Raw genomic sequence first — 20,962 nt, 5'->3', positions numbered from 1 at the left:
GATTTTTTACAACAATTCAGCTTCTTGTTGCTGTCTATCTTCTTCTCTTTCCTGTCTCATTCTTTCCAACTCATTTAGAATCCCTCTCAGCAGCAGGTTCTGGAGTTCTGATGGAATAAAGTGATGCAAAACATGGTTTAATGACTAACCCTTTTAAGGCCGTGAGTTGAGGTACAGATGTAACCAAACTGCTAAATAAACACTCAGAACATAAATCAGGTACTTACATAGTTTTCATGAATGGACACATAATGAATAAAGGATGAAGTGAACAGGAACACACAGAGAACGTCGTGTATGTCTGTGGCAAGTATTCTACTGGCTCGGACTGCCTGAAGCCAATTACTGACTAAATACACCTGCCTGTAGCTAATTACCATGTCCGGCCACTAGGCGTTGCTGACAGGCCTTCTGACAGATCAACTTTGTTATTAAAGCCATCCCAAATGATATCAATGTTGTTTTTCTCATCACTTGAATAAACAGTTTATATTTAAATTGTAGTTTTCTCCTGTTACTTACCAATACATCATATCGATGGTGATGATCTGGTTGTATGTCATGACTGCTGGTGCGTCTGAGACAGAGGGTGAGGGGGAGAGAGAGATGGGGAGAGAGAATCTTTACAACAATTCAGCAAAAGATAGTTATGACAACCTGAACTGAAAAATAAATCTAACAAGTTATTTATTTTGCTTAAGACCAACAACAAACGTCTCCCCTACTCGATGAATCCTAAATAGTGCTCACACTTTTCCACATCAGTACATCAGGCCTCTGGGATTTTACCTGTATTCGAAAATGAAACTTCCTATTCGGGGATGACTGGCTCTCCAAAACTTCTAAATACTTCAATCAATCAAACCGCTTTACCAATCTGCTCCAATCAATCGTCTGTGGCCTTAATGGCCTTAATGGCTAAATGAAATACCTATGAAAACTGTCACCGAATAAAAATGGTTTAAGACAACAGCGTGGGTTTTCTCTGGAAGCTAAAAGTGGTGTATGGAAGAAAGAAAAGTGGTGTATGGAAAACGTACCTTGTCTTCCTGTACAACTTGCTTCCTTGCTCAAGTACCACCACGACCCACCCCTCATCCTCCTCATCTTCCTGTTGCACCTCCTCCTCCTTTTTCAACACTGCATACCAAGTGTCGTTGCCATGGGGAGTCTCCAGGACATACAGCGGCGATGGTGTATGTGGGGGTGGAAGATATCTCCTCAAAAAAGCCCCACGTTGCCCTGTCATGTACTGAATTAATTGACTAGAGGTCAATTAATTCATAATATTGACAGAAACTATTAGATTGTACAAGGCTGTCTAGCTAGCTAAGCGTATATGCTATCTACCGACATGCCCTCTGATAATCTGGCAATCCAGCCAAGCCTCGATGGCATATGCTGAGGAGGCCACTAAAAAGATTATTTGATCATTTGATTCTGTGCGGCCCATTAGGAGTCCTCCTGCCTCGCGACCGGCAGCAATGCCAGTTTCAGCAAAGCTCTTGATTGTTTCCATCACTGATGGCACACTGTCTTTTTTTCTTTTTGTTCTTCCCAGGCTTGTCTGTGTCGTTTCCAGACTTCGTTCCAGTGCTCATCGTTTCTTGTTGAAGTTGTCTTGTTGCTTTCTCCACCATTCTTCTTGTTGCCGTCCATTGGCTTCTCTTTCCCGTCTCCATCTTTCCCACACATGATAGTAGTCTATCTCTCTCACCAGGTTCCGGATTTCTGATGGAATAAAGTGATAAAATAAATCTATAGGTTTCTAGCAAAACATGGTTTAATGATGGGGAGAGAGAATTTTTACAACAATTCAGCAAAAGATAATTATGGCAACCTGAATTGAAAATGAAATCTAACAAAGGTATTTATTTTGCTTAAGACCAACAAGACCAACATGCACACGTCTCCCCTACTCGATCAAAAGTAAATAGTCCTCACACTTTTTCACATCAGTACATCAGGCCTCTGGGATTTTACCTGTATTAGAAAATGAAACTTCCTGTTCGGGGGTGACTTGGCTCTCCAAAACTTCTAAATACTTAAATCAATCAATCAAACCGCTTTCCCAATCTGCTCCAATCAATCGTGTGTGGCAGGTTACAAATGACCATGTGGGTTGCATTTGTAGTCCTAAACGGCCATGTTGAGGACCAACACAGGTGTTTCAATTTGTCTAGAACACCACAAATGCAACCCATGAATAGGCCTACATTTCGGTTACCTGTTCCTGGTCATGTGACCTGGATTATGCCTAATGGTCCACGTCAGTGACGTCTCGCTGGCACGCGACGTGCTCGCTCGCACCCATTCCCAGAACGATCATGCATGTGCGCATGTATATGCACCATACGTATACATGGGGGTTTCATGGTGGTTGGTTAGGTGAGCAGCATGTTTACATGAAAAGAACATGATGAACGTCTATGCAACCACTGAAAATGTCTTATTTTAAAGCACCTTTCAGACGGGGCGCGGTTGCAGCGTCCTAGTTATTCATTTTCAATGAGAGGCGGGCGGTTATTTTGGCTGCGCTGAGAAGTTTAGGGGCGGCAAGGTGAGCGGGCACTGTCCCGTGAAATTGCCGTGCGAGTGCTTGTTCGTGCTTGCGCTCGCGGGTGGCAATAGCTGGATTGTGGTCAGCTTTTCTTTTCCATGCTTGGTTGCGTTTACTTAAAGAGCGATTGTGTTTGTTTCACCGCGGCGCGATCTCTGTAGGGCACTTAATTCTGACAAAAACAAGGACAATTTTGTAATGAATGTTGAAAACCGGCTCTTATTCTTGCAGGGCAACTTGTCTTGTACCGGTGGCTCATCCAAAGAATGTGCAAGATTACACGTTCAGGGGGCAATTCTTGGATATCAAACAGATTATAGGGAATGTTAATAAAGGCTGGGTCCTCAAACTGTAGTGTAAAGCTTCCTTGAAGTTGAAGTTTTTCACAAAGAATGCCTTCACTAACCACTCAGCTATGGCCGCCCCAGTTAGGAGTTTAAGTGAGTCTGCAAGTTCAATTTAATGTTTTTAAATATATTTTTAAGAATAAATATAAGTAGGACTGATTTTTTACCAATCATGTGGGACGATTTTGGTTGACATTGATCCACATGATCCACAGGGAGGCCATATTATGTGTCCTTGTACAGTGAGCTCCACAAATAGTGTACACATAGATTGTGTCAGTACTACCTACCAATACTATTAAATATAAGCATCTGATTTTAATGGAAGAAAGAGAGAGTGAGTGCTGTATAAGTGATGCCGGCACTGGGAAGCTACAGTTCATTGAGGGACCCTGGGCCGCGGGCAGTATTCCAACACTTCCTGGTGGCGCTGTAATAGTCCAATGTGAAAAGAGTGCCATGTCTTCTTTGGCCTTTCACGGTAATCTGATGCTGCATTCATGATTTGAGGCATTTTTGCAAATGTGTGTTGCAAAAGTCGACCTGCTGGTTGCGCTATAACATGCCAATGTGAAAGGATGGCATTTATTCCTCGACCTAGTGGGAATTTGCGTGTAAGATTTCACAGAAATTGCACCCTGCGTTCATATTTTGGGGCATTTTGTTCAAAACTGACCAATCCTGCAAAGTTTTGGAAGCCAATGTTAGCCAATTAGGATGGAATGTGAAATCAGATCCGTTTTGATCAAAAATACTGTGTACTGATTTGCGTTTTTGGATAAAATCTGAAGGAGTAATATCCCAAAATGTGTTTTACATGTGAAATCAGATCCGTTTTGATCAAAAATACTGTGTACTGATTTGCGTTTTTGGATAAAATCTGAAGGAGTAATACCCCAAAATGTGTTTTACATAAGTCGGCCTCCTGGTGGTGCTCTAAAAGTCAGATGTGAGAGTGCATACAAGGTTTTACACTGATCGGTGGATTTATAGGTAAAAACATAAATCGGCCTGTTATAGCGCCACCATGAGGCTGATTAGAAAAGAAATCGCACGGAAATTGCACTCTGTGTTAATGACTTGAGGCGTTTAAAAGGGAGCACTCTTGCAAACTTTGGAAGCCAGTCTTAGCCAATCAGGAATGGATTATAGGCCTATGAAATATGAAAAATCTGAAAGATCTGTTTCGTTTAAACTAATAAACTCTCGCAGGGGCCCTCGCGGGGGTTAATCCGATCCGTCCCTGCACGCACACACGCACGCACGCAGACGGATGGACGGATGGACGGACAGGGGCGAAATCATAGTCTCGGCCATGCCTTTCGGCCTGGCGGAGACAATAATAATAGAGCGTCTTATAATAATATAAGACGCACTATAGGTATCTCAGTCAGACTCATCCATGCTGACGTTTTCACTCAGCATCGATGAAATAGGCTACCTACGAGCGTCTTAATCGAAGGCTATAGGGAGGGGCAGTTGAGAGATATATTGATTATTATTATTATTTTTATTTTTTTTATTAGACATATGGTGACCTATACGCAGAGTACGCTCTTGGGGTTATTCGGGGATATTTCCCTCCATCATTTGCAAACTGCACAACACCGGATCTTTAGCCTGGCCTACACATAGCTGAAAAAGGAAAGGAAGCGCGCCGTGTTTGTTCCCCATCATGTTTTAGCTACTCACAGCTCACAGTCACAGGCAGCACTTGATTGATTTTGGGCACAGTGTGCTGACTGGAGCGGAGCGCAGTGTGTCTAGGCTGTGTAGGCTACCCTAGTCTGTCCCCCGGGAATTGACAGGTCAGGTGTAGGTCTACAGTAGTAACATCATGATGAGGTCCATTACAGTACTCAAGCTCTTATTTGTGTTGAGTACTGTGAGATGTGTTCGGTGCGAGGACGCAGTTTTCACTTTTGAGGGAGATGTCCGCGACTTTGCCGTTGGCAACGACTCCGTTTACGTTGTCACCGAGGAGCGACTGTACCACCTGAGCCACACGTTGTCTCTGCTACAGAGTCGATCTCAGAGAGGGAACCTGACAGGCGAAACCTTTCAGAGGGTTCCAGAGGGGGACCCTGGCAACACAGTTTTTCAGAGGGTTCCAGAGGGGGACCCTGGCAACACAGTTTTCATTGTCAATACAATGGTGCCGTTCCACAAGAATGGCTCTTTGATCATCTGTGGTTTGACGTTACGTGGATGCGATTACTGCGAGTTACTGGACTTAAAGAACATCTCAAAATCAGTGCATATGGAGAAGTACAGTTTGGGGAATGGACCCAACGACACGTTCACTGGAAGCCTAGTTGACGTGGGGGACGAGAGCGCAGGGAAGACTGAGGTGTACATTTTAGCTGCTAAACGACATATTCAAACTTGTAACCTATTTGAGAGAGGGATTTACCTGCATAATACAAATGATCAACAGCCAGGAAACGGGGGTATATTTTCAGAAACTGATACATCAAGCACGCCTAAAATCTCGCCAAGATCTAATATAAACTTCGAGTTTGTGGATGGCTTTCAGATCAATTCAACAATTTTCATATTCTCTAAAATACCGTCAGAAGGCAAAATTCGCCTTATTTGGCTCACACGCAAAACGCACAAGACGGATACCTTAAAGTCCCTGAAAGGTGCAACACTCAAGTGTTGCGATGACAGAAAGCGCACCAGTCTCCGGTCTTCCTCCGTGGTCCCAGGCGGCGGTCCGCGGGTCCTGTGGGCAGGTGTGTTTGCCGCCAGTGACACGCTGCAGGACATGGACAATACAGCGCTTGCCATCTTTGATATCATCCCAACCCAGGAGGATCGAGCGACAGATGAAGATCCTCACTTCTGCAGCAGCAATTGTCAAAAGGTAGCCTATAGGCTAAAACTTACTTTTTGAAGCATTTCTTTTTAATTTTTCATCAAAGTGTCTGTTTATTTATGTTTTCATCTAATTAATTCTTTGTCGTTGGAGTTTCATTTCAAATTTCTGTACATTTATCCATTTATTCATTTAATCATTTATGCATGTATTCAGTATCTATTCATTTATCTCATTATCATTAAAGGGGAAGACCACATTTTCAACATTGAACTGTGTCATTAATATACCTTAGATGAGTTGTGTGGAAATAGAAAAAAAGTTCCCCCCATTCTTTGTTGCCTAGAACTGGAGGATTGATTTTGGGGTTTGTATTGTAAAGTACAACTTGATAACATCACGCATTGTACTTTACAATACAAACCCCAAAATCAATCCTCCAGTTCTAGGCAACACAGAAGGGGGGGAACTGAAAATGGGTGGTCTTCCCCTTTAATATTCACATTCTCATTATTACTAGAAGGTAAAATCTTATAACATATTTCGATGTAGATATGGAAATTCCCTTTATCATGGTTCCTTTATCTCCATTTATTTTATTTATTCTCTTGTTTTTTTCTTCTTCTCATATCTGCTATAGGCCGATGTATCCTTAAATTTTAAACACTGCAACAACCAATCATTGTAATTACTCCATGTATACTAGGATAGGCATTCATAAGCTTTCAGCTTCAGCCTATTCCTTTTGATCACCTGTAACAATGAATAAGTGGATGTATGACCTGATAAATGTATGTGAGTGATCAAATAAAGTAAACTAAACTAAACTATATACAGCTAGGCTAACAATGTAAGTTGTCCTAATATATAAATGTTTGCTTTTTAAATGTGCAGATCAGAAATTAATCAGAAATATGATTGTGTGTGTGTGTGTGTGTGTGTGTGTGTGTGTGTGTGTGTGTGTGTGTGTGTGTGTGTGTGTGTGTGTGTGTGTGTGTGTGTGCGCGCGCGCGCGCGCGTGTGTGTGCGTGTGTGTGTGTGTGTTTTACAGATCACTGATAAAAAGCCCAGGTTGCTGTTACCAGAGCATGTGTTGTTTAAACACAAATCAATGACCTCAGTGCTAGCAGTGAGACAGAAGTCTTGGCTGGTGTTCTTCATCGGAACAGGAGATGGACAACTCATTAAGGTCTGTAGTGTCTGTCATATGCATTCAGTAATAGGGTTTTAATATACCTTAACCCTTACAATCTTTACGTGTTATTCTGTTTTATTATCTTGTCTGCAAGAACTTTGAGTCACGCATGAGTGCCCTACTGCTTTACATCTCTGTAAACACAATTATACATACCAGAATCTCTTTACACAGTGTTTTCTTTCATGCATGGTCTCACATGATGAAATTAGTATAGCCTGAAGTAACACAATCAAAACAATTTCCTTGGACATAAATACTGCTGAATTTTCCATTTCCAAAAAGAAAAGAGAAGAAAAATCAAGAATAAATCCTGAAAATCGAGATGCATTTTCTTAACTGCTCATTCATGAAGGCTAGCATTTGTAGTAAGGGAGAAAATCACACTTTGACACACTTAATTTTGTCACTTTTATTAATAGCCCTTAATACTGTGACTGTCTCAAAGGGGTTAGATGACCACATTTAACAAATATAATACATATACAGGTAATACATTTTTAACTTTTCTTTTGCTATGACATACAGTGTTATTTTTCATGCAAACCTTGCCACATTAACATTTCACTGCTCTTGAGTTTTGAGCTTTGATTTAAAGCTATATCAACAACATCACTTCCCTCATCAAAAAGCTTCAAACTCAATGTACCATTTGGAGATCAGGTACTGTGGCACTAGGGCTGCAGAAGACTATAGGAGTTTGAATCTTCTGGTGCTTCCAGCTGGGCTTGGCCATGTTTATAGGCAGGGAGTCAGGTGGGGACAGCGATCACTGTCGCGGCTCTAGCAACTCCTACTGGTTGGTCAGAGCTGTTAAGTGGCGTGTAAAACTAGAGGAATAGCGTGTACTTCCACATGTGTTACTCCCTCCCGGTCACCTCGCTGTCAGGTCAAAAGAAGTGGCCTTGAAAAAAATAACAGAAGCAGAATGTCTCACTTATATATATACTGTTTTTATTGATTTACTCTTCATGTTAGCTTGCTGTAGACAAGTTGAATCAGACCACCTGTGCCAGAGTGCTGTACAAGACTGATGATGACCGCAAAGTGTTTCCAAAAATCCATCTGGACCCGTTGGACAGTAAACACGTATATGTGGCAATAAATAAACAGGTTGGTCATACAGTGTACAAGGATAACATATATGTAATACATATTGTATAACTTTACAACTATGATGCAATTTGTGATCCATGTTTGCATAATACGTTTGTGTGTGTGTGTGTGTGTGTGTGTGTGTGTTTGTGTGTGTGCGCGCGCGCGTGCGTGTGCATGCGTGTGTGTGTTCTAGATGACCCGCGTACCTGTATCTAATCCTAAATGTGAAATACAAATGGATCTAAAGGCCTGTTGGTCTGCACAGGATCCCTATTGTGGCTGGTGTGCTTCTAAAAAAAGGTCAGTCACAGTTTGCACTGGTTCCTCATACTCTTCTGTGATAGACCCTATTCACGGCCCGCGCACGCACGCGCACTCAGCAAATTTCTCAGCAACTTCCTGGTGCTGACGTCAGCTTTGAAGGGGAAATTAATACAGAAATTGCTGGACTAAAGCCAACAAATCATTATTTCGAACGGTAAAGTAAATTATAACGCTTTGTGCCTTTTACTATCTTGTGTTCTTGATCATGCTAGCCGTATTTTATACTGTACTATTTGGAAATTGCATTAAATTCGCGATTTCTGTGTTAACTCTATAGGCTTTTAGTAGGGTTTTCCCCTTCAACCGTGACGTCAGCACCAGGAAGTTGCGTAACGTGAATTCGGTCAATTGCTATTTTATCTGCCAGGCCAGGAGGCAGAGATTATGTTTTCATCCCTGTATTGTGTTTATCTGTACACAGTTAATCTTGGAAACAGCTGGATTTGTACACAGTGCCAGTAGACCTACTTCACCCCCAATTTTTCAATTCAGCCTCATGGTGGCACTACACCTGGCCACTTTGTTTTGGCCTCTAACTCTTGAACATGGGTCATGCAATCAAAAGTATATTTTCCGCTATTTTGCATTTTTTTCAAGACACACTACTACTACTATTGATATTGACAAAAACTCGAAAAAAATCACTATTATCTCTGGAGTCGTGATGAACAAGTATATTCAGACTTTACATATTCCATTCTGATTGGCTATAATTGCCTTCCAAACTATGCCAAAACTCATGAATGTAACTCATGAGTATGCAACCCCAAATTTGAATCACACTAAAAGGGGCACTCTATTGAGCACACCTCCACTTTCACTTCTGCCCATTTGAGGGGTAACCGTAAAACTCGCCGCAAAAACACCAAAAACGAATTTGCGGACCACTCGCACCTCAGCAGTTCGTTTTATTTGTTTACTGAAGTTAGGAATAAGTTTAGGGTTAGGCATAGTTTTACTGAGGTTAAGTTTAGGAATAAGGTTAGGTTTAGGCTTAGTTTCATGAGGTTACGTTTAGGAATAAGGAAACCTTGCGTCACCACTCACCAGGCTTTCTCGGGGGAAAGCCTGGTGATCGTTTACAACGGGCCGTTTGATCCGGTCTAGGCGGAAACCACAAGCAGAAGAAGCGGCGTTGCTTAGTTTTGGTTCCCCTGTTTGTTTCCCCAATCCCTATTAATATGCTCAAGTAGCCTAGTGTAGTCTTGCCAGTCGCTACGGGTTGTACTAAAAGATGCATATACCAAACGAATTTTCCAAAAGCAAAACTACACCGCATCAAGGGGTTTATTAAGTAGGCCCTAAAAGTATGTCCTTGAGAGCAGGGGAATTACTTTGGGTTAAAACTGAATCCGGTTTGATCTTTCCAAATTGTAGTCCTTTGAGAACTACAACATGACATAAGTGGTTTCCGCTCCTGACCGGATCAAACCCAGAAAAGTGAAGGGATCCCAGACTAGGAATACGGTTAGGTTTAGGCATAGTTTTACTGAGGTTACATCTAGAAATACCTGGTGGCGACCGTTCCGAGGTTGACGGATTTGACCCACACAGATTTTAAATGTTTCCCCATATGTCATGTATAGTAAATGGTAGTTCCCCTGCAGCCTCCTCATGTCCTGCCCTGACTAGGCAAGCCAGCCTGTGCTCCACAGACTGCCACTTTCTAGTCTTCTTCTTTGTTACCGTACAAACTTTGTCCTTGGTTATAAAATGACTTATTCGATTTGGCACCTTGACAGCTGCACGTTTGAGGATGAATGCCCTAATTCAGTTTGGCTGTCCATTCCTGATGACTCCAATGAAGAGAAAATCATCTCTCATCGAGTAGAGAAGAGCAATGGTCAGGTACAGATACATACAAAGTATCAATAATAAAACCTTATGTAACATGTACTGTATGTATTGCAACATTGGTTGAGTCCATTTCATAATTCAGTTTATTCCTTTGTGTTGGGCTACTTTTATTTGCTTGTTTCAGTTATGTCTTGTGAGGGAAAAAAAGGAAAGTGCTATGCAAATAAAGTTATTGTTGTATTATTATTAATATTATGAATAGTAGTATTATTATCACATAATCAGCATTTATTTTCCCTGTGTGGGTGGTGATAAAAGTACAATGTACAATGACATTAGCTACCTGGGGCTGATATGTAGCTGACCAATCAGTGCAATCTAAATTTACTGCATCTTTACGCATTAACGAGTGTTAGTCCGGGAGCCAAATGGTGATTTTTGGCTGAACGTGGATTCGCCTGTAAAAGTTTTTTTCTCAACTGATTCTTGTAGCTTGGGGTCACCTCTTAAGGATTCAAGATGATGACCAGTGATATCCATTGAGCATTTTTTTATTATTAACCCCTTAATGCCTGAAACACAAGAAATCCACCCAGGAGGAAAATACCCAGAAAAAGATTTTTTTTCTGGGTATTTAAGGAGGATCTGAGGGGTCCAACTAGGGGTTTGTCATGATGCTGAATCCGTTGCAGGCATTTGTTTTGCACAAAAAACATTCCGTGGGCTAGAAATGGCCTCAGAAAACAATACACGTATGGGTGAGTATTCATGTTAGTCGGAGGCCTTAGGGTTTTTGTTCTCGTGCTAATCAGTCTAAAAGTGCAAAATGTTGCACAGATGTAGCTCAGGGCATGCTCTAATGATTTAGCTAGGGCGCCCGAGTCAGCGACCTTCGGGGTCACCACAGCACCCACAAAACTCTGACTCATCACTTTTCATCACTAAAGTCTATGGGAGCCCAACTTGATTTGGCCGCTGTGGCGACCCCGAATGTCGCAGACTCGGGCGCCCTAGCTAAATCATTAGAGCATGCCCTGAGCTACATCTGTGCAAAATTTTGCACTTTTAGACTGATTAGCACGAGAAAAAAAAAACCTAAGGCCTCCGACTAACATGAATACTCACCCATACGTGTATTGTTTTCTGAGGCCATTTCTAGCCCACGGAATGTTTTTTGTGCAAAACAAATGCCTGCAACGGATTCAGCATCATGACAAACCCCTAGTTGGACCCCTCAGATCCTCCTTAAATACCTAGAAAAAAAATCTTTTTCTGGGTATTTTCCCCCTGGGTGGATTTCTTGTGTTTCAGGCATTAAAGGGTTAATAATAAAAAATGCTCAATGGATATCACTGGTCATCATCTTGAATCCTTAAGAGGTGACCCCAAGCTACAAGAATCAGTTGAGACCCCCACGGCTCCCGGACTATGTTGATCAATTACAAGTGTGATAGATTATCGCCCGGCATTAGTTGTTGCCCCCATTATACAAGCTTCAGCAATGACAAATAATCTGATAATTTATGCATATTTATAATTCTTATTATTATTTTAAATTTATTTTTTTCCCTCTCAGATAAATCTAACTATCCAGACTCATCTGAGTACAAGTGGAGATGTATCGCAGACTAATTTTTCCTGTGAGTTCCTCACAGGCCTAACTGAGCCTGTGTGTGGTCCAGGCCCAGAGCAACAGTTTCCACTGTGCTCCTGTTCTCTTCCCAGTAACAGACTCCCTGCTGAAGGTCAGTGACCCTTTGAACACTCAAAAACTCTTTATCAAAGGAAGTGTCAGAAAAGCCTGCAGTAGCCAGCATCTCAGACATACACTGCAGTGGTGTAATGATGCATTTTAACAGTGATACGATACGCATCGCGATACATGGTTGATATCCGTTCATTTATAACGATACGATACAATGATTTAAAATCAATACAGTAACTATTTAGCCAAAAGATCTATCTGTGTGAAATGTATGTATGTAGTGTCGGATTTGTCTTTTAAGGAAAACATATTATTATGGGTATAAATAAGTAAACCCAATGATTCACAGGCAAATGCATCGACATTTTATTTGACCAAATATGGACAAACCCACATCTTGACACACTCATGCAGAGATTCCTCACATAGAAATGAAGTGTAGTGATATGGAAAGCAGTGACATGGAAATTCTTTGCAAGGCGATACCATTTTTATTTTTACATTCTAATGTCATTGTACAATTGTGTTTCCTTTGCTTGATGTTCTATGTAGAGCACATTGAATTGCCTTGTTGTTAATATGTGCTATACAAATAAAACTGCCTTGCTTTACGAGTCACACCAAATATGATATGTTGCTGTTGACATATCGATATAGTTGGATCGTTGAAATTACAGTTACTGTATCATTACACCCCTAATACGTTGTATTGTGTTGTTTTACAGGGCTGCTTTTCACAGTCAGGATTATACTAGGGCAGACACATCTGGAAGAGCAACTGAAGCTGACCAACTGCTCTGATATTTCTGGACCTCCTACTTCAGTCCTGTGAGTCATTTTGTTTTTAAGATTATTGCGACCGTAGGTCGCACTTACTATCAAAACCTGCACAAACTGTCAGTCAGTCTGTCTGTCTGTCTGTCTGTCTGTCTGTCTGTCTGTCTGTCCGTCTGTCTGTCACACCTCACACGTCACACTATTGCCCTGCTCATATCTCCGCAACCGTTGCCCCGATCCATGCCAAATTTTGCACACACGCTCCTTGGCTGCCAAACTACAACCTCCAAGGACCCCCGGAGCTCCAGGGACCCCCAGGTCCCTGGGGGACCCCCAGATGTAAAAAATGACCAAATGTGCAAAAATGACCAAATGACCACCCCAACGGGGCTGCTCACGGGGAATTCCCGGGGACCACCGACTCCTGGTGCTCCAGAACGGATGCAAAAGTGGTGGCGCCCCCAGTGGAGGACCCCCTCCACTGCAGCTCACATAAAATGCCGTAACTCGGGCTAGGAGGGTCCGGGAGAGCCGGGGCCGGTACCTATTCGTCCGTCAAGGCAACGCGGACACCCCACCCCTCATTTCTCACATGGCCCTCTTCTAGCGCCACCATGAGGCCGATTTTTAAAACACATTTTTGGACACTGCTCCTACAGTTTTTGCCCTAAAATCACGCGAATCGCTACACAGTATGTCTACACTCATCCCATCACCACGAATCTGTCCCATATAGCGCCACCTTCAGGCCGATTTTTAAAAACACATTTTTGGACACTGCTCCTACAGATTTTGCCCTAAAATCACGAAAATCACTACACAGCATGTCTACACTCATGTCATCAACATGGATCAGGAAGATTTTGGGAAAACAAATTTTTGCCCTATTTGTGGAGATAAGCGACCTATGGTCGCTTATCTCCCGATTAGGGAGTCTTACTGGTATATGTGAGTGATGTGGTCTTGGATATCTTTCATTATTTAGATCAGAGGTCTTCAACAGGGGGTCCGGGACCCCTAGGGGGTCCTCGGAGTTGCTACAGGGGGTCCTCCAAATCTTTGAGTGATAGAACATTTTTGCTTCTTTTTTATATTAACCACTTGAACCCTAGCGTCCATATTCAGAGAACCTTAGCCAAAAATAGCAGATCTACAAGTGTGAGGCGTTGATCAGCTATTTTCGGCAAAGAGCTTTGGTTGTAGAGGTGACTAAGTACAGAGTGAAAGGTCAAGTTTATTAAGTATTGACAGTTCAAGTGGTTAAGTGTTTGAAAACACAAATTGACATGAATCCAAAATGCATTGATGATTGTACTGCCAAACAATGAAACTATATGGACTCCATGAAAAGGTTGTGCGGGTCGACCTGCTTCATCTCTCTCTCTCTCTCTCTCAACTAAGGGGTCCTTGGCCTGAAAATGTTGAAGACCCCTGATTTAGATTGGTATGTTCTCTATTCAGGTGTCATCAGTGCATCATGGCTGGATGTGGCTGGAGTAACAACACCTGCTCTTGGACAAACCTGGGTGATGTAAGGATGCATGCTGCCATGTCATGTCTTGACTTAAATAAACACAACATGTTACTACCAGATCTGCCAAGTCTTGGAGAGTCTGTCACAATTAAGATTATCAGTAATCTGTTGGACTCCTCATCGGATGTTTAAACTTCTGTATTTAGTTTCATTATCACAGTATCGTTTCTCCATTTTCACTTCCATCCACAGAACAGTGTTTGCAAATTGTTGGCTGAGTCAGGAATGGACTACCCAGTAAGTTAATTGGTCACTTACTTTCTTCTTTTGATCTTATGTGTTTTTCTCATTTTGGGGAAGGGCAGAACAGAGCACATTCTTATTTCTCTGTGATTTGGTGTGATCTCCAAATGTGCTCAGATGTGATTGTATAGTATGTCACAACATGACATTACAAAAAGACTTCTTCTTGAGCCTTTTAAATGAAGTCTAGTATCATTACAACCGAAACAACAAGTCAGCTAGTGTTATTTCTACATACCAGTCCAGGATATTAAGTAATCCTCTGAGGTGTGATTTCAACATGTTGTCTAATCTAGCATTTCAACAAACCAACTTCCTTGTTCACTTATCCAACCGGGTGTGCGTATGTGTGTTAGAAACCAGAGATCTACTCCATCACTCCCAGTGTGGTGTCATTCCATGGCAAAAACCATGCTCTGATGACTGGCCGTAACCTCATTGATGTGATCAGGGTACGGATCCAGGGCGACATGGAGTGCAGTCCAAAGGAGTGAGTGGAATGAAGGCTAAAGCACTACATGATTCTGCACAGTATTGTATTTGTGGCAGTGTGTTTGCAGTTTGTTGCAGATAGCAGAACTACTGTCTTTATCGTTCTCCATATGAATGTCGGTACATCTCGTTGTAGATCTCCAGTATGGAACAACACAGGGGTGAGTCTGACGTTCCACATTCCCACCGCGGACAAAGGCTTGGTCAAAATATGTGCCGTCCTCGCTGATGGCAGTTGCCATGGCAATGCCAACGTCACCTACAGCTCGTCACCAAACTGCGACAGGATTATACCACATACTACCTGGGCCAGGTAGGTGCTGTACGGGCACACTCTGAAATATATTCTCTACTTCACGGCAAAAAAGAAAAAAACGATAGTCAGCCAGCTGGATCATGCTATAAAGTTAAAAATGTATTGGTTCCTTTACATCATTGGACGTTGTCACTCCCTCCAGTAGTCATAAATGACACAGTGGTTCTGCATACTGATAGATTTATTTCAGCACTCTCATGGCTCAAATAATCCAACGTCGAACTACATAAAACAGAAACATAACAAACAATGGTACATATAAACAAATGCGAAACAAAAGCAAGCAAACAAACCTTGCTGGCTGCATATAGACTTCTAAAAGGGAATTAATCCAAGTGCCCCCGAACACTCTTACAGCAGCACAACTGCAATACAAATAATTTAATCAACAAACGTTCAAACCAATATAATGTTAAATATTCACTTTAGGCATTAAAAATCGAGGACAAACACAAACCTTCCACCCGCATCTCCACAAAGAACTGCAACCACTAACATGTTCTAATAACTTAAACCTGTGGGCATGTTCACACAATAATTATGTAAACAAAGAAACAAAATAAGAAATAGAACAATTATTCTGGCAGCCAAACTTCCACCAAATCTTACACTTTGTGAATTATTTCACCTTAAATTAACCACATTAAATAAAGAATTATTCAGATCCCATTTTTGTCAACTTTGTTTGAGGCTTTCAATGTGATTAAACACAATCAAAACGATACAAACTTTCCTTAATGTGAGCTCTCTTTCAGGCTCCAAGACTTGCTCATCTATGGCACCTCCAGCATCTTTAGATTTAGCTTCACTTCGTTGTGCTGGCTCTTGAGTTGGTTGTACATTAGACTCTTCAGCTGGGTACAACATTTTTAATTAACTTAACAACCCACACAACTTATTTAACAACCAGTACAAATAAAACCTTCAAAACCATTTTCCAACACTCAAGTAAATAGGATGTCAGATTAGGCTTGCTTTCAATTGAACCTTAAAGGGGAAGACCACCCATTTTCAATATTGAACTATGTCATTAATATACCTTAGAGGAGTTGTGTGGAAATTAAAAAAAAGGTTCCCCCTCTTCTGTGTTGCCTAGAACTGGAGGATTGATTTTGGGGTTTGTATTGCAAATCAAAACTTGATGACATCACACATTGTACTTTACAATATGGGCATGGGCATAAATAATAAAATATAAACATAAAGAACCGTAATAAGAAATAAAACAATTGTTCTGGCAGCCACAGATGTGATGTTTCGAGCCTCATCAAAAGAGCATGTATGTGTGTGTGTGTGTGTGTGTGTGTGTGTGTGTGTGTGTGTGTGTGTGTGTGTGTGTGTGTGTGTGTGTGTGTGTGTGTGTGTGTGTGTGTGTGTGTGTGTGTGTGTGTGTGTGTGTGTGCGTGGGTCTACATTTTGACTTCACTGATTGGCTGCTGTTGTGTGTTCCTCAGTGGGAAGAGGAGCATCACGATCGTGGGTTCACATCTGGAGTTTGTGGATAAAGTCATTCATAGCCATGTTCCTCAGCCAGTCGAGCCCACAACCAAAAGCATGGAGGTGGGCCTTTCACAACAGAATTTATAATTTCTTCATTTAGCAGACTATTTTATTTAGAGCAACTTGGTGGCAACCAGAGAGAGAGAGAGAGAGAGTGAGAGAGAGAGAGAGAGAGAGAGAGAGAGAGAGAGAAAGAAAGAAGGAAGGTGGTCGTGGTTCAAAATGTTGCATAACGTGAACACACACACACACACACACACCTTCATTCACATCATTTCTGTTTTCTTATGTCACTATAGACTCTATTGTATGATACACCTCCGATTCCAAATGCTCGTGAAACGTCTACTAGTACAACAGTACTAGTGTCCCTGGAAGTAGCCAATGAAACCCTGTCCTGCCCGATGAACATCACCTACCACCCTAATCCAAAGTTCATCAACTTCACCTCCAGGACAGTACCTGGCCGAGCTTTCCTGGAAATCACTATAAAGGTACTGAGGTACAAGATTCTCACGGGCATGCACGGCCACTCAGAAACCTTCTATCTCCATATTTGAACTTGTATCGTAAATTAATGCATCACACAAAAGCATCAAAAGTAACAGATCTGCAAGCTCAAAACGAGGCACGAAGCGACACGTTTTGAGCTTCTAGAATTGCCACTTTTGCTATTTTGGAATTTGAATCCTGAAAAGTAACAGTTTTTGACTTGAGGTTTCAACCCGACAGAGACAATACATAAAGGTAATAATTTCTCTTGTATATCTTTCAGAAAGAGCATGACAAACTGAACATGACCTTGGCTGAGTTGTCAGTTCAGGCAGTTCAGGGCAACAAGCAGTACAAGTGTGTTATGGACAGTACAGGAGCAGACTTTTTCATCTGTAAGATAAATAAAACTGACATCAAAATTCAGGTCCTGAAGGTGAATATCACCAGCTTACAATCTATTTATATTGATACATCTTTGATACACTCTGCCTTTGAAAAAAAAAAACCCTGAGCTACTCTTGCATTTCAGATCAAATATGGAAATGAAACTATCCCCCTTACAAATCCTGCCTCTCTGCAGATAGGCTTACTTCTCCTACCACTGCTCATATTACTGCCTATATTTATTGTTGGTAAGTAAGCCATTTCTATAGTAAATAGTACCACTTCCGTCAGGCGGAAACCTTGTATCTCCAAGTTTCAAATTTGTACGTTTTGAAACTGCCTCATCATATAAGACTGCCACACAAGACTATAGTGAAAATAGCTGATCTATGAGCACACAATGCTCGTAGATCTGCTATTTTCACTATTTTAAATCATTCTTTTAAATGATAAATACAAAACGAACTTTTTTTGATATACAAGGTTTCCACCCGTCAACAACGTAATGTGTAACCACTTAATTTTATTAATTTGGCTGATGGTTTCATTCTTTTGCCTTGTTTGTGCCATTTAGCCGGGGTGTTCCTGCATCGCAGTCAACAAAAGAAACTTACAGCTCAGATGAACAAACGCATTGAAGAGCTGGAGCTCGACATCAGGAATGATATAAGACAAGGTCAGTTAAAAAACGAATTTGATCCAACAACTACCACCACAAACTGTCACAGTCACACACGCACGCACTTTGTCAAACACTTTACAAAATTCTGGTCCTCAGGTTTCGTGGAACTGCAGACAGACAGGTCGGCCCTAATAGAAAACGTTGGAACTATTCCTTTCCTGGACTACAAGCATTTTGCCTCCAGAATCTTCTTCCCCGAGGTACAATATAGCTTGAAAAAGGGTCAAATCTGATAAATGGGTTCTTTGGATTTTAATGTTAAGAGGTACTTTTAATTTCCCTAAAATACATCTTTCAATTACTTCCAGGGTGGAACTTTGGCGACATCTTGTATGAAAGATATTGGCCAGGTACATTTTACGAGGACTGTTGATGTGTCTGTGACTACGTTATAGAATGCTTTACTCAATCATAGGTATAATTCAATTAAAGTGTCAAATCCCAACAAGCTGTCTCAAGACACTTGACATGTAGAGCAGGGACCCGACATTGTCGACACTGTATACAGTAGATCTATATATATTATATGTCCTGTGGTCAGGATGTGGTGAAGACGCGGCCTGAGGAGTGTTGCCAGGCCCTCTCCAAACTGATCCAAGACCAGCTGTTCCTTACATCCATGGTCCATGCACTGGAAGAACAGAAGAACTTCACCATCAAAGACAAGTCAGTGTTGTTCTTCAGTTAACCTGCTCTTTTACAGGGCTTTCCTCCTTTGCATAATCTCAATCAGAATATACTGTATATAACTCCTTGCCCTTTCGAACATATGTGCTCAGAATGGACCAATCCCCAATCACATACACACCCATTGTAACTGTTACAATGGGTGTGTATGTGATTGGGGATTGGTCCATTATGTGCAAGAGATGCGAGGTTACTTTGTGTTGTCCCCCAGGTGTACTGTGGCCTCTCTGCTGACAGTGGCTCTTCATGGAGACCTGGTCTACCTCACCCAGGTGATGGAGGAGCTGCTCAGGGCACTGATGGAGCAGCCCAGCAACACCCATCCCAAGCTACTGCTGCGACGCACAGAGTCCATAGTGGAGAAGCTGCTCACCAACTGGTTGTCCATCTGCCTCTATGGATTCCTCAGGGTCTGTATCTGTCGTATAACTCGTATTTGCCGTGTTGTTGCCCCACTTGAAAGTAGATTAGATTCTATTCTGTAAACCGATTCAGGTTGTGGCCACTAACTTTAATCTGATGTCTGTTGTATGGTGACGGTTTGTTCCAGGAGAGGGTGGGACAGCATTTGTTCCTCTTAGTGAGTGCCCTGACCCAGCAGATATCCAAGGGACCGGTGGACTCTGTCACAGAGAAGGCTCTCTACACACTCAGCGAGGACTGGCTTCTGTGGCAGGCTCAGGACTTCACCACTCTGGTATGCACATAAATACTTGCACAGTGGCACACGAACATGCACACACAGCACAGGACACGCTTCTTTCTTGTGTATACCATAGCAGGAGTGTGGTTGTGCCTTGATGATGTACGGTGGTTGATAAAAGGTTGCCTCTGAGTCTGGTCACTTCTATTAGCCTGTGGTTTTCTAACATTTTCAAGTCAATGAACGACCCCCTGTGCCAGGAACCCCCAGTGGTGTAAAGTAACTAAGTACATTTACATTTTCAATATTGAACTATGTCATTAATATACCTGAGAGGAGTTGTGTCGAAATTTAAAAAAAAGTTCCCCCCCTTCTGTGTTGCCTAGAACTGGACGATTGATTTTGGGGTTTGTATTGTAAATCACACTGAGATGACATCACACCGGTGTGATTTACAATACAAACCCCAAAATCATGTGTGATACATATTTAATGAGAAATGCTTTGCACATTTGGCACAAAACGGGATGCGCATGCACATATAGTACATACATGTGCGTGACCTACTGACCAAAATATGGGGGCAAAACTAATATAAATGTAAACTGAACAATTAAAATTAGACGATTTTCTTTTGTTAGTTTGATGAAATACTGTATGTATCTATTTGACCTGCATTTCAATCTCACCTCAAAAACATCATAGACCAAATGTCTTCTCTAATATGATGTGTCTTTTCTATGCAAAATGGCTCATTTTAAGGAAGCTTCTGTGGTGAGCCAAAATCTTGCTGAAACATGTTATTTCAGTCGGGTTGCTACATTTCCCAGAAGTGATCACGAGTTCATAAGTAATTTGTTTAAACATGCAGATGCAACCACAAGCAACCTAAAGAAAGAGGAAAGGATTACTTGTGTCTGAGTGTTACTTGATAACAGTAAGATAAAGACACCTATCTAACATTTCTCTCGCTCTGTGCTGCCACTAGATAATTCTTTTCGATACACATATAATTAGAAAGTGATATGCTTATGCAGTCCGTCATGAATGAATACATAATCTTAGAGCTTTAACTCTTTAATTACTGGAGGTATAAGTGAAACAAACCTGTACAGTATTGTAATTTAAAACCAGTAAGACTCCCTAATCGGGAGATAAGCGACCGTAGGTCGCTTATCTCCACAAATAGGGCAAAAATTTGTTTTTCCAAAATCTTCCTGATCCATGTTGATGAGATGAGTGTAGACATGCTGTGTAGTGATTTTCGTGATTTTAGGGCAAAATATGTAGGAGCAGTGTCCAAAAATGTGTTTTTAAAAATCGGCCTGAAGGTGGCGCTATATGGGACAGATTCATGTTGAT

General features: G+C 41.6%; 1 protein-coding gene across 1 annotated transcript in view; it reads left to right on the top strand.

The window, feature by feature from the left end:
- Positions 1 to 4,989: 4,989 nt before the first annotated feature.
- Positions 4,990 to 20,962, top strand: part of plxnc1 (plexin C1) — a 28,312-nt gene continuing 12,339 nt past the window's right edge. Inside the window, exons 1-21 of the mRNA XM_080753944.1 lie at positions 4,990 to 5,776; positions 6,780 to 6,917; positions 7,902 to 8,036; positions 8,215 to 8,321; positions 10,088 to 10,193; positions 11,719 to 11,887; positions 12,573 to 12,675; positions 14,086 to 14,155; positions 14,351 to 14,395; positions 14,758 to 14,891; positions 15,030 to 15,206; positions 16,664 to 16,769; positions 17,009 to 17,203; positions 17,485 to 17,637; positions 17,734 to 17,836; positions 18,163 to 18,264; positions 18,367 to 18,470; positions 18,579 to 18,620; positions 18,812 to 18,936; positions 19,169 to 19,367; positions 19,508 to 19,654. Of these exons, the coding sequence (XP_080610070.1) occupies positions 5,060 to 5,776; positions 6,780 to 6,917; positions 7,902 to 8,036; positions 8,215 to 8,321; positions 10,088 to 10,193; positions 11,719 to 11,887; positions 12,573 to 12,675; positions 14,086 to 14,155; positions 14,351 to 14,395; positions 14,758 to 14,891; positions 15,030 to 15,206; positions 16,664 to 16,769; positions 17,009 to 17,203; positions 17,485 to 17,637; positions 17,734 to 17,836; positions 18,163 to 18,264; positions 18,367 to 18,470; positions 18,579 to 18,620; positions 18,812 to 18,936; positions 19,169 to 19,367; positions 19,508 to 19,654 (3,177 nt within the window). The 5' untranslated portion in view covers positions 4,990 to 5,059. The remainder of the gene's footprint in view (positions 5,777 to 6,779; positions 6,918 to 7,901; positions 8,037 to 8,214; positions 8,322 to 10,087; positions 10,194 to 11,718; positions 11,888 to 12,572; positions 12,676 to 14,085; positions 14,156 to 14,350; positions 14,396 to 14,757; positions 14,892 to 15,029; positions 15,207 to 16,663; positions 16,770 to 17,008; positions 17,204 to 17,484; positions 17,638 to 17,733; positions 17,837 to 18,162; positions 18,265 to 18,366; positions 18,471 to 18,578; positions 18,621 to 18,811; positions 18,937 to 19,168; positions 19,368 to 19,507; positions 19,655 to 20,962) is intronic.

Source organism: Nannobrachium achirus (genome assembly GCF_963921795.1).
Source record: "Nannobrachium achirus genome assembly, chromosome: 23".
Taxonomy (NCBI): Eukaryota; Metazoa; Chordata; class Actinopteri; order Myctophiformes; family Myctophidae; genus Nannobrachium; species Nannobrachium achirus.
Note: the sequence above shows the minus strand (reverse complement) of the source record. Positions and strands in the feature narration are given on the sequence as shown.